Source organism: Carlito syrichta, unplaced genomic scaffold (assembly GCF_000164805.1).
Source record: "Carlito syrichta isolate Samal-C Ts95f unplaced genomic scaffold, Tarsius_syrichta-2.0.1 Scaffold304780, whole genome shotgun sequence".
Lineage (NCBI taxonomy): Eukaryota > Metazoa > Chordata > Mammalia > Primates > Tarsiidae > Carlito > Carlito syrichta.
The window spans coordinates 447587-460106 of NW_007248876.1; the positions used below are offsets into that span (position 1 = coordinate 447587).

The 12520-nt window shown below is 36.9% G+C and overlaps 1 protein-coding gene across 1 annotated transcript in view; it reads left to right on the forward strand.

Moving 5' to 3' along the window:
• Positions 1 to 10705, forward strand: part of FAM46D (family with sequence similarity 46 member D) — a 16020-nt gene extending 5315 nt beyond the window's left edge. Inside the window, exon 2 of the mRNA XM_008060963.1 lies at positions 9515 to 10705. Within this exon, the coding sequence (XP_008059154.1) occupies positions 9533 to 10705 (1173 nt within the window). The 5' untranslated portion in view covers positions 9515 to 9532. The remainder of the gene's footprint in view (positions 1 to 9514) is intronic.
• The last annotated feature ends 1815 nt before the right edge of the window (positions 10706 to 12520 follow it).

Here is a 12520-nt window from a genome sequence, read left to right on the forward strand (position 1 = left end):
GGCTGAGGTGAGTGGATTGCCTGAGCCTGCAGGTTCAAGACCTGCCTGGACAACTTGGCGAGACCTCATCTCTACAATAAATCAAAAAATCAGTCGGACATGGTAGTGCGTGCCTGTAATTCTGGTTACTCAGAAGGCTGAGGCAGAAGGTTCGCTGGAGCCCAGCAGGTCGAGGCTGCGGTGACTGGGAGTGGCCATTGCACTCCAGTCTGGGTGACAGAGTGAGACTCCAACTCAAAAAAAAAAAGGAAGGGGGGATGGATTTTATCAAAAACTTTTTCTGCATCTAATGATATAATCTTGTGGTTTTTGTTTTGATGTCTGTTGATGTATTTAATTATATTTATGGTCTTGCTAATGTTGAACCAGACATGCATCCCAAGGATGAAGCCTATTTCATCATGGTGGATGATTTTTATATGTGTTGTTGAAGCCGGTTTGTTAAGATCTTGTTGAAAATTTTAGCATCTATGTTCATCAAGGCTATTGGCTTGTAGTTCTCTTTCTTTGTTGGTTCTTTACCTGGCTTAGGTATCAATGTGATGTTAGCTTAATAAAATGATTTTGGGAGAGTTCCCTCTTTCTCAGTCACCTGGAATACTTTCAGTAAGGTTGGTATCAGGTCCTCCTTGTATGTATTGTAGAATTCTGCTGGAAAGCCATCTGGTCCAGGGCTTTTTTTTGTAGGTAGTTTTCTTATGACATAGTTAATTTCCTGGATTTTTATTTGTCTATTTAGGGTCTTGATTTCTTCTTGTTTCAACCTGGGGAGGTTGTGTGATGTCAAAAAGTTCTCCATGTCCTTTAGGTTTTCAATTTTGTTGCCATACAAGTCTATATAGTAGCCTCTGATAATCTTTTGTATTTCTTCAGGGTCAGTTGTGACTTCATCTTTTTTGTTTCTGATAGAGTTTATTTTAGACTTTTTCTCTCTTTTTCTTGGTCAGTCTAGCTAGGGGACCATCAATCTTGTTTATACTTTCAAAGAACCAGTTTTTTGTTTCATTGATTTTTTTGTATTATCTTTTTGTCTTCCATGTCCTGGATTTAGGCTTTTATTTTGGTGATATGGATTCTTCTGCTGAAGTTAAGATTTTGGTGGTCTTTCTTTTCCAGCTTCCTTATGTGTCTTGTTAGGCTGTTAACTTGTCATCTTTGCATTTTCTTCATTTGTGTTTGTAGAAATAGGAATTTCCCTCTTACTACTGTTTTCATGACATCCCAGAGGTGTTGGTAGATTTTTCTTCATTTTCATTTGTTTCCAGGTATTTTTTTAATCTCTGTTTTGATTTCCATGTTGAACTAGGTGTTGCTTAGCATCATGCTGTTTAGTGTCCATGTCTTTGTGGGTTCTGGGGGAACTTTGTTGGTGTTGATATTTATTTTTATTTCACTGTGGTATGAGAAGGTGCATGGCAAGATTTCAATCTTATGAAATTCGATTATGCTTGATTTATATCCAAGGATGTGGTCAACCTTAGAGTATGTTTCATGTGGTGATGAGTAGAATGTATATTCTGTGGTCACTGGGAGGAGTGTTCTGTAGCTATCAATTAAGTCCATTTTGTCAAGAGTCGCATTGAGGTTCTGGATCTCCTTACTGGTTTTTTTGTCTCGATGATCTGTCTAGGGTTGTGAGTGAGGTATTAAAGTCCCCAGTTATGATAGTGTTAAAATCAATATCTTTTTTAAGTTTGCCTAGAAGCTGCTTTATGAAAGTTGGTGCTCCTATGTTAGGTGCATATATGTTTAGGATGGATATTTCTTGTTGATGGATTGAAACTTTTATCATTATATAGTGACTTCTGTATTTTTTTTTAATTTTGATAACTTAAGGGTATTTTACCTGATATTAAGATCACACCTCCTGCTTTCTTTTGTGTTCCATTCACCTGAAATTTTGCTTCCCATCGTCTTACTTTGAGTCTGTGAGTGTCCTTTCTAGTGAGATGAGTCTCTTGGAAACAATATATTTTTGCCTCGTGATATTTTATCCATCTTGCCATTCTATGTCTTTTTGGTGGTGCATTTAGTCCATTCACATACAGCCTAATTATTGTAATGTGAGAATTTATCCCTGTCATGATGTTCTTATAGAGTTGTTTGTTCCTGTTTGTTTGTTGTCTTTCTTTTGATTTTTGAGTTGATTCATGTGTGTTTTCAATCTTTTTCCTCCATTCAGGTGAAGAATGTTGTCGTTCTTTTTTCCCATTCTTTTTTTTTAATACTTTCTTAAGTGTTTCTTGTAGAGCTCGTCTAGAAGCATCATAAGTTCTTAGGGATTGAACATCTGGGAAAGATTTTCATTCTCCCTCACTGATGAAGTTTAGCTTAGCTGGGTAGGTTATTTTTGGTTGAAATTGTTTATCTTTGAGAACTTTGAAAATTGGGCTCCAAGGTCTCCTAGCCTGATGTGCTTCTGTAGATAAATCTGCTGTTATTCTAATTGGTCTTCCCTGGTAGGTAGTCTGACCTTTTTCTCCTGCCACCATTCTAATTGGTCTTCCCCGGTAGGTGGTCTGACCTTTTTCTCCTGCTGCCTTTAGGATTTTTTCTTTTATACCTACTTTGTTTAGGCAAATTAATTTGTGTCTAGGAGTTGGTCTTCTCTTTTGTTGTCTTGCAGGGGTTCTCTGAATCTCTTGTGTTTGAATGATCACATCACTGATAAGATGAAGGAAGTTTTCTTGAATAATTGCCTGGATTGTTTGTTGCAGGGTGGACTCTGTCTCTGTGTCTGCCTCAGAAAGTCCAATTACTCTCAGATTCGGCCTCTTGAAATAATTTCTCATCTCTTTAAGGTTTTATTCCTTCATTTTAAGCTTCTTTTCTATGTTTTTTTGACTGTTTTGGTTATTTCTATATTTGGTCCTCAAGCTCTGAGTTTCTTACTTCTGCTGGCTAATTCTGCTTTCCATGTTTCTCAGTTTGTTATTTATTTCATTCACAGTATTCTTTACTGCTGTAATCTCAGTTATCAACTCAGTCCTATTTTCCTCTTGTCTCTCCTCAATTCTTTTTATTTTCTCAATTAGTGTCTTGATATCTGGGTTGTAGTTTGAGACCTGTCATTCTGGGGAATCTTCATTGTTTGCGTTCTGAAGTCTGTTTTCTCAGTGTCTGACCTCCCAGGGGTCTGTGTGAAACCCATATTCTTCTTTTGGTTTTTCTTCGTCTGTGTAGATTTTTCTCCCTCCCACCTTCTCTCCCCCCTTCTTTAATTCTGTTGTTCAGGGATGGCAGGGTTGCTTTTACTTCTGTTTGCTCAGTCTCCTATTCTTCCTTATGTGGATCCTCTGGCTTTTTTCAATTCTGAAACTGGACCATGAGTTGAGGGCTGTACTTTTTGTAGTTTTGAAGTTTCATTGAGAAGGGAGCTGTGATTCAAAATCTATCTGCAGATTCCAGTATCCTCCAACAGGTGTATGGGCACCATGGAACCCACTTCCCACTGTCTTACAATCATCCATGCAATGGGGGTAGAGGTTTGCTCCCTGGAAGCAAAATGAGTTAAGAAAAAGAAAAATAGTGGAAAAAGGAAGTAGGGGGCAAGAGGATGGTGGAGAGAGAGAAGAATAAGAGGGAAAACAGACAGACATACCAACTAACAAATGAAAAGAGACACAAAGACAGAAAAGAGTAATAAAAACTCAAAACATGCAGATAATCATACAAATACACAGTCCAACAAAAACCTGCCTATTGATGTACTTTTCCCATACACAAACAGGAAGTCTAAAGACTAGAAAAAAATCAGTAAAATAACAGAAACAAAGCAAGTACAAAAATGTAATTAAAAGCCGGGCTCAGTGGCTCAGCCTGTAATCCTGCACTTTGGGAGGCTGAGGTGAGTGAATTGCCTGAGCCCACAGGTTAAAGACCCACTTGGGCAACTTGGCGAGACCTCATCTCTACAACAAATCAAAAATATTAACCAGGCGTGGTAGCGTGTACCTGTAGTTTCAGCTACTTGGAAGACTGAGGTGGAAGGATCGCCAGAGCCCAGCAGGTCGAGGCTGCAGTGGCCGAGAGCAGCCACTGCACTCCAGTCTGGGAGACGGAGTGAGACTCCAACTCAAAAAAAAAATGTAATTAAAAACAGAAAGAGAAAAAAAACAAAAAACAAATAAAACAAGGAACCAAACTTACTCTGAGTCTGTTCCCATAAGTCCAGCGTCCTTTCAGCTCTGATTTCTAGCCCTTCCCCTCTGCTCTCTGCATAGGCAGATCGGGTTGTTCATACCTTAGGTCATATGCCCCAGATTTACTTTGGAAAGAGAGTGGATCAGATCTGGACTCACCAGGCTTGCTGCCTGTCACGTCTGCCACTCAGATCTGACCTCTGTTCGATCCAGCATGGAGAAGGGGCTTCTGTCTCTCCCAGTTCTGTCTCTCCCAGTTAGGTCCCAAGTTGGAGGCTGTGCAGAGCTGGGTGGAGCTGAGCAGGGCAATGCAGATCTCTGCCTGGTCCTGGGACAGAGAAAATGGCTGTGGTTGGCATCTCCTCACCGGGCTTGGGGCACTGCTCCAGTTCTCCCTGATCCTCTCTCTCCACTGATCAGATCCAGGACTCCAGCTGATCTGCTATAACAGGTGATGGTGTGAACCAGACATCAGGCAATGAAAATCAGCTGAATTCAGCAGGCCTTTCTCAGGAGAGTCCTGCAAGCAGCAGCTGCTCTTGTGTGCTCCTGCGCTCTTATCTCAGGGTAGTGGGGGCTTGCAGTCACCCTCAGAGGGGTGTTGGGTGCATGAACCTGAGTCTCCCTTCAGAAGGACTTTCTGTCTCCCACAAGCGCATGCCTGCTCATGCAGAGAGTCTTTATGGACACTTGCTTTTGCGGAACCTCTCACAGTCCAACCTGTCAGGTCACCATCTTAAACTCCACCCTAATTATTGGATCTTCCTGAAACCTTTACATGAAGCCAGCAAGTGTTATGAGCTATTCCTTTTCGCAATTGAAAATTTTAGTATAACAAATTATTAGCTTAAAATAATTCAGTGATAATTTCAGGAAAATAAATTAGAAAATAAGATATCCATTTCTTATTGCATATTCTGTGACTTCATGTAGCATCTTGCTTTTCCAGTGTCCTAAAGACTCTGTCCAATCATTTCGCTTGATGCATGAATTTCCAAAATCAAAAAACCTGACAGAATCACTTCAGCCCATCCATCTTTGGGGATTGATTTGAATATTCACATAGCTGATTAAACTGCATGAATATGGTAATTAATGTGATTTAAAACAAGCAACCCGTTATATGTCATTTTATCACATTATAAAAATGAATATTGTGAATCCAAATCACCAAAATATGAGCCCAAATATGGTACACAGAAGACAAAAATATCATAGAATACATCAATAAAACAAAAAACTGGTTCTTTGAAAAAATTAACAAGATTGATGAACTCCTAGCCAGAATGACCAAGAAAAAGAGAGAAAAAGCCCAAGTACAAACAATCAAAAATACAAAAGATCAAATCACAACTGACTCCCCCCCAAAAAAATACCAAAGATTACCAGAGATTGCTATGTACACCTATATGGAAACAAACTTGAAAGCCTAAATGAAATGGAGGACTTTCTGACATCACACAACCTACCTAGGTTGAAACAAGAAGACATTGAGACACTAAATAAACCAATAACAAACCAGAAAATTGACTCTGTCATATGAAAACTAACTGCAAAAAAAAGCCCTGGACCAGATGACTTTCCAGCAGAATTCTACAAAAAGTACGAGGAGGAGCTGATACCAATCCTACTGAAAGTATTCCAGGCAACTGAGAAAGATGGAATTCTCCCCAAATCATTTTACAAAGCTAACATCACACTGATACCCAAACCAGGTAAATATTCAACAAAAAAAGAGAACTACAGGCCTATATCCCTTATGAACATAGATGCAAAAATCCTCAACAAGATTCCAGCAAATTGGATCCAAAAACCCATCTCAAAAATCATCCACCATGACCAAGTAGGCTTCATCCCCCAAATGCAAGGCTGGTTCAACATTCTCAAGACCAAGAATGTAGTTAAATGCATCAACAGATGTAAAAACAAGAACCACATTATTATCTCATTAGATGCAGAAAAGGCTTTTGATAAAATCCAGCATCCCTTCTTGATTAAAAACCCTCAAACACCTAGGTATAGAAGGAACATACCTCAAAATAGTATGTGCTATCTATGATAAACCCACAGCTAGCATATTGCTAAATGGACAGAAACTAGAAACATTTCCCCTGAAAACTGGAACAAGACAAGGCTGCCAACTCTCATCCCTCTTGTTCAACATTGTATTGGAAGTCCTAGCTTGGGCAATTAGACAAGAGAAGGAAATCAGGGGTATCCAAATAGGAAAAGAGGAAATCAAGTTATCCCTCTTTATTGATTATATAATCCTATACCTTAAAAATCCAAGAGAATCTGTCAAAAACCTGCTGGCACTTATAAGGGACTTTGGCAAAGTCTCAGGGTACAAAATAAATACGCAAAAGATAGTTGCATTCCTATATGCCAACAACAGACAGACAGAGACCCAAATTACAAGTACAATCCCATTCATAATAACCACAAAAAATGAAATACCTTGGCATCTTTCTAACCAGAAAAGTGAAAGACCTTTATAATGATAACTACAAAACACTGCTCAAAGAAATCCAAGAAGATATAAGCAAATGGAATAATATTCCATGCTCATGTATAGGAAAAATCAATATTCTTAAAATGTCCATCCTTCCAAAGGCAATCTATAGATTCAATACAATACCCATTAAATTACCAACATCATTATTCTCAGACCTGGAAATGACAATACAGAAATTCTTGTGGTGAGATGAGTTTCATGGATGTAGCAAATAAGAATCTTAGAAAATGCAGGAAACACCCTTATGGAAATTGAAACTGGCAATCAATTCCTGATCAAAATCCTAAGTGCCCATACCACCAGAAATAAGATAGACCAGTGGGACCTCATCAAACTGACAAGCTTCTGAAAAGCCAAAGAAACCATCAAGAGAAAGGGGAGACAGCCCATAGAATGGGAAAAAAATATTTGCCAACTATATATCCGGCAAAGTCCTAATAACATCTAGGATCTATAACGAACTCAAATGCGCCAAAAGGAAAAAAAAACCAAAGCATCCCCATTAAAAAGTGGAAAAATACATGAATAGACACTTTTCAAAAGAACATACATGAGCAGCCAACAGACACATCATCCTTACTCATCATCAGAAAAGTGTAAATCAAAACCACATTGAGTCACCTAATTCCAGTAAGAATGGCCTTCATTAATAAAACAAACAATAACAGATGCTGGCAAAGATGTGGAGAAAAAGGAATGCTTCTACACTGCTGGTGGGAATGCAAACTAGTGCAACATCTTTGGAAGACAGTGTGGTGATTTCTGAAAGAACTAGAAATTGGCCTTCCATATTACCCAGTAATCCCCCTATTTGTAACGTACCCAGAGGAGCTCAAGTCATTCTACCAAAAAGATACCTGCACACACATGTTTGTTGCATTTCTGTACACAATAGCAAAAACATGGAACCAACCATGCTGTCCATTGAAGCTAGACTGGATTAAAAAATGTGGCATGTATACACAATTGAATATCATTCAGCCATAAAGAAGGACAAACATATGGACTTCGCAGCAACTTGGATGAATTTAGAGTCTATCATACTCAAGGATTTATCCCAGGAACAAAGAACAGAGTACCATATGTTCTCACTCATAAGTGGATCTTGAACAATTATAATACTATAAGAAAGGTATTGGCAGTAGTGGGATACTGTCAGGGGAGGGGAGTGGGATTGACAGTTGAGGAAAACTGCTAGGGGAGGGAGGGGCACATCTCATCAACAAGGGTACTTGCATAGTCAACGTTTGTATACCTAACCCTGAATTGTACCCCACCTCTTTATAGTAAAAAATGAATATTGTGTCTTTAGTTCATATTGATGAGTATTACAAATAGTGAAACAGAAGAATAGGTTCAGTTTTTTCTTCCCACTGACACAGATCTGCTGTTGCTTAATTAGCCCTTTGCAAAATGTATGGATTGTCAAAGTCTATTCTGTAGATGTCAAATAAGATGATTCTATTTGGTGTAGCTCTTAGGAAATATATAACACCAAATTCTAGATATTTCTATTCTGTTTTGATAGCTCATAGGTAAGTAAAATCTGAATACTGTCTGCACAAATCTATCTTAAGGTTCATAAGTTTTTGTTTCTGGAATTCAGGAAAGAATGCCTAACCTGATGAACTTTACTTATTTCCTAGATTTATTTGCTTAGACAGCATAATAGATTATTTGAAGATCCATGCAACCACTGTGATTGTGCCGAATTATGTAATTATATCTAATTGCACTTATTTTGTTTATACATATTATACAATTTTTACTTTCTAACACCCCCCCAAACTATAAAATTTTCTGAACATATTATATTGCACATCTGCAGTCAACATTTCTTGAAGCTCAAGAGTCTTATGATTTTATATACTCTTGTTCTCATTTCAGGTACAAATTTAGTAGTCTCATTTGTTTTTCATTTTTAAATGATGTTATTTCCTTCAACTAATATTTCCTAAAGGACCAATCGGCACATAGAATAGGTAATAAATTGGGTACTATCCTTATCCTCATGGAATTCATACTCTAATAGATGACTTCACTAATATATATGAAACTGAAAAATGTATGTGAGAATGCCCTGATGTTTATGTGTTGAAGATACCATATATTGTTTTTAAACACTGTGCCATTCAGCCCTCTGGGTCTAACACACCTTCTATCTGATCTCACTTTAAATCCATGATAATTAACCTCAGTGATGTTAACTATGATTATTCTATGAACAATTTTTTTTTTTTTTTGAGTTGGAGTCTGACTCTGTCGCCCAGACTGGAGTGCAGTGGCCGCTCCCGGCCACTGCAGCCTCAACCTGCTGGGCTCCGGCGATCCTTCCACCTCAGCCTTCCAAGTAGCCGGAACTACAGACATGTGCTACCATGCCTGGTTGATTTTTTGATTTATTGTAGGGATGAGGTCTCGCTGCCCAGGCGGGTCTCGAACCCACGGGCTCAGGCAATTCACTCACCTCAGCCTCCCAAAGGCACGGGATTACAGGCTGAGCCACCGAGTCCGGCTTATGAACAAATTTATACCACAAAACAAATACCATCATTATAGTATTTACATAAAAACTGATAAAGGCTACCATTTTATATCAACAGTAATAACAGCTCCAACAAATTCCTGAGAAATCTGTCTGCATTCACCAGCAGATCTAAAAATTTTGACATAAACATTGTGGCTTTTATTTTACTTCTAGATTTAAACTTGATTAGATACATTGGTAATTTACTTCCTAGTATTAGTTAGATTTATGTTAAGGGTAAGTCTATTTTTAACATTTTCATATGCTTAGGTGTAACATTGGTTTTAAGATGCTAACATGTTTCCTCTCAATATTTTCTTTGTTCTTTAGTTAATTACTGACTTCACAATGTCTGAAATCAGATTCAGCAGTCTCACTTGGGATCAAGTTATAACACTGGATCGAGTGTTAGATGAAGTAATTCCAATTCATGGAAGGGGCCATTTCCCAACACTGGAGGTAAAACCAAAATATATCATTCATGTTGTGAAAGATCAACTTACAAACCAAGGAATTATTGTTAAAGACACCCGACTTAATGGTTCCACAGCAAGTTATGTACTTGCAAGCCATAATGGAATTAGTTATAAGGACTTGGACATTATTTTTGGTGTTGAACTTCCAAGTGATCAAGAATTTCACGTTGTTAAGGATGCAGTTCTAGGTTGTCTGCTTGACTTTTTGCCAAAAGGTGTAAAAAAGGAAAAGATCACCCTTAAGACCATGAAAGAGGCTTATGTGCAGAAGATGGTCAAAGTTTGCAATAAGGATGATCTTTGGAGTCTCATCTCTCTTTCAAATAACACTGGAAAGAATGTAGAACTAAAATTTGTTAATTCACTCAGACGGCAATTTGAATTTAGTGTAGATTCCTTTCAAATTATTTTGGATCCCATGCTAGACTTCTACAGTGACAAAAATACTAAACTAACCAAAGAATTATATCCTATTGTGGTAGTTGAAAGCATGTATGGAAACTTCCAAGAAGCAATGACACATTTGCAATACAAGCTTATATCTACCAGAAACCCTGAAGAGATTAGAGGTGGTGGCCTTCTGAAGTACAGCAACTTACTGGTTCGTGACTTCAAACCAGCTTGTGAAGCAGAAATCAAGACCCTAGAACGTTACATGTGCTCTAGATTCTTCATTGATTTTCCTAACATAGCAGAACAGCAAAAGAAAATTGAATCATACCTTCGCAACCATTTCATTGGTGAAGAAAAGAACAAGTATGAGTATCTTATGACCTTGCGTGGGGTTGTGAATGCAAGCACTGTTTGTCTGATGGGTCATGAAAGAAGACAGACTCTCAACATGATCACCCTTATGGCTTTAAAAGTACTTGGAGAACAGAATATTATACCCAGTACAGACAATGTAACTTGCTTTTATCAGCCTGCTCCATACTTTGCTGCTGAGGGAGGGTACCCTAATTATTATGTAACATCTGGGCCACCACCCATTTTCTTCCACCCATACCACCCACTACATTTTTATGTGTCAAATGGTATGGTTTAAAAATACACATGCAACAGAAAGTTTGCTTTAATTAAACACCTCTTAAAAACAAATTTTCAAATTCTATAAAATTCAAGATTTATTTTTTTATTTTTGTACAATTACCAAATATTTTTCACCAATTACAGATTAAACCATTATAGTAAATACAGTATCTGTAAACTACTTTAAATGTTTTTCAAATGCTATTGAGTAGTTATAATAACTTTCAAATGTTGTAGATTTTCAAGTCTTACTGATTACTTATGACTTCCAAATGTACTGTGACAAATACATTAGAGATGCCTGCATCCTTGACTAAAATATAAAAGAACAGATTCATGTTTTAAGATCCAGAGATTCAGTGAAGACAAGTACAAAAATGTTTATATTAAATCACTTCATTTTTTTTAGTGAATAATACCATCAATGAGTTTTCAGTGTCTAAGAAATGCCTAATTTCAAAAACAACAGATTCAGAAGACATTAAAACCCCAAACTTTGCAAGCATTTATTTTGTTTCCCAACTAAATTGGGTTTGCTAATAAAAATTTTGCTATAGTTTGAAGGGATACTGGGAAAACATGGTTCTGGAAGACACTGAACATTCATAATTTTTCATCTATGTAAAAATAATTTAGTTAATTTGTGGATATGAAAAATAATACCATCCAGTATGCAGCCAATATTATGACCAATTACACTGACTTGTTTCTTTTTCCCCCCAAATAAGTTGAAAACATTGAAAATGATGAACCTTGAATGTAAAGCTTTATATCATCATCTATTACAAAAAGACTAAATGGAAACAAGAAAAAATAGGCAGAGATTTTTCAGCCATGGTATTCACCATTTTTTATTGCCTATTTGACCAACATCTTAATATGTCTAGAAATATTCAGTTCTAGTGAGTGAAAACATTTTCATTATCATTAAATGAAGCTTTCCCCCCATTTTTTCTTTACCAAAGATCAGTTTCTAACGTCACTTAAGTGCCTACTTGTGATATTTTTGCATAATGCTATAATATATTCAACAATTACATACATTTACCATATATCTAAAAATATACTCACTGTACATCAAGTGTACTGCTAGCAAATCTGCCAGTGAGATTAAAAATGTTAAAAGTGTATTTTCTTTCCATAAAGAAAAATAATCCATAACCAATATTATCTGGAATGACAGAAGGGGAGCTATCCTTAATTAATATAAATAATGTCTTCAGAAAACTTCAGTATTTCTACTTGCTTCTGATTTTTTGTGAGTTTTTAATCTCAGTTTTTTATTAACCATCACATGTTTTACATATTTTTTTTCATCACAACATGACCCAGCAATTGTGTTCTGAGAATTTTTCACTTACAGACTGTGTTTAACCTGTCTTCTGTGTATTACAATATTGCACACAAGAAGTACACCAAAAATGGCAATTTCAAATAACCACCATTTCTGAGATGTTTTGTACTGCACCACTGGCCATCAGTGTATTTTTAAATAATTACGTGTGTGTATGTGTGTATAAATATTATATTAAAAAGAAAATTCAATCAGCAATCTACATACATATTTTATTGACTAAAGATGATTGATTTTTCTATCTGCCTTAAGAATTCTCACTTTTCAGTTAGTGGGAGTGCTTGACCATAAAACTAAAGGTATTTAGCAGTACCAAAATACAATTCCAAATGATATAGGAAAAGTATTTAAGAATGAAAGGACTATGAGAGTGATACTATGGACCTAGGTTCAATATTTTCTAGAATAGCATTTGATACTGAGTAGCAGAATTCTAAAGCTAACTGGGGGCGTCTCATCCCTTATGTGCTCCCATAA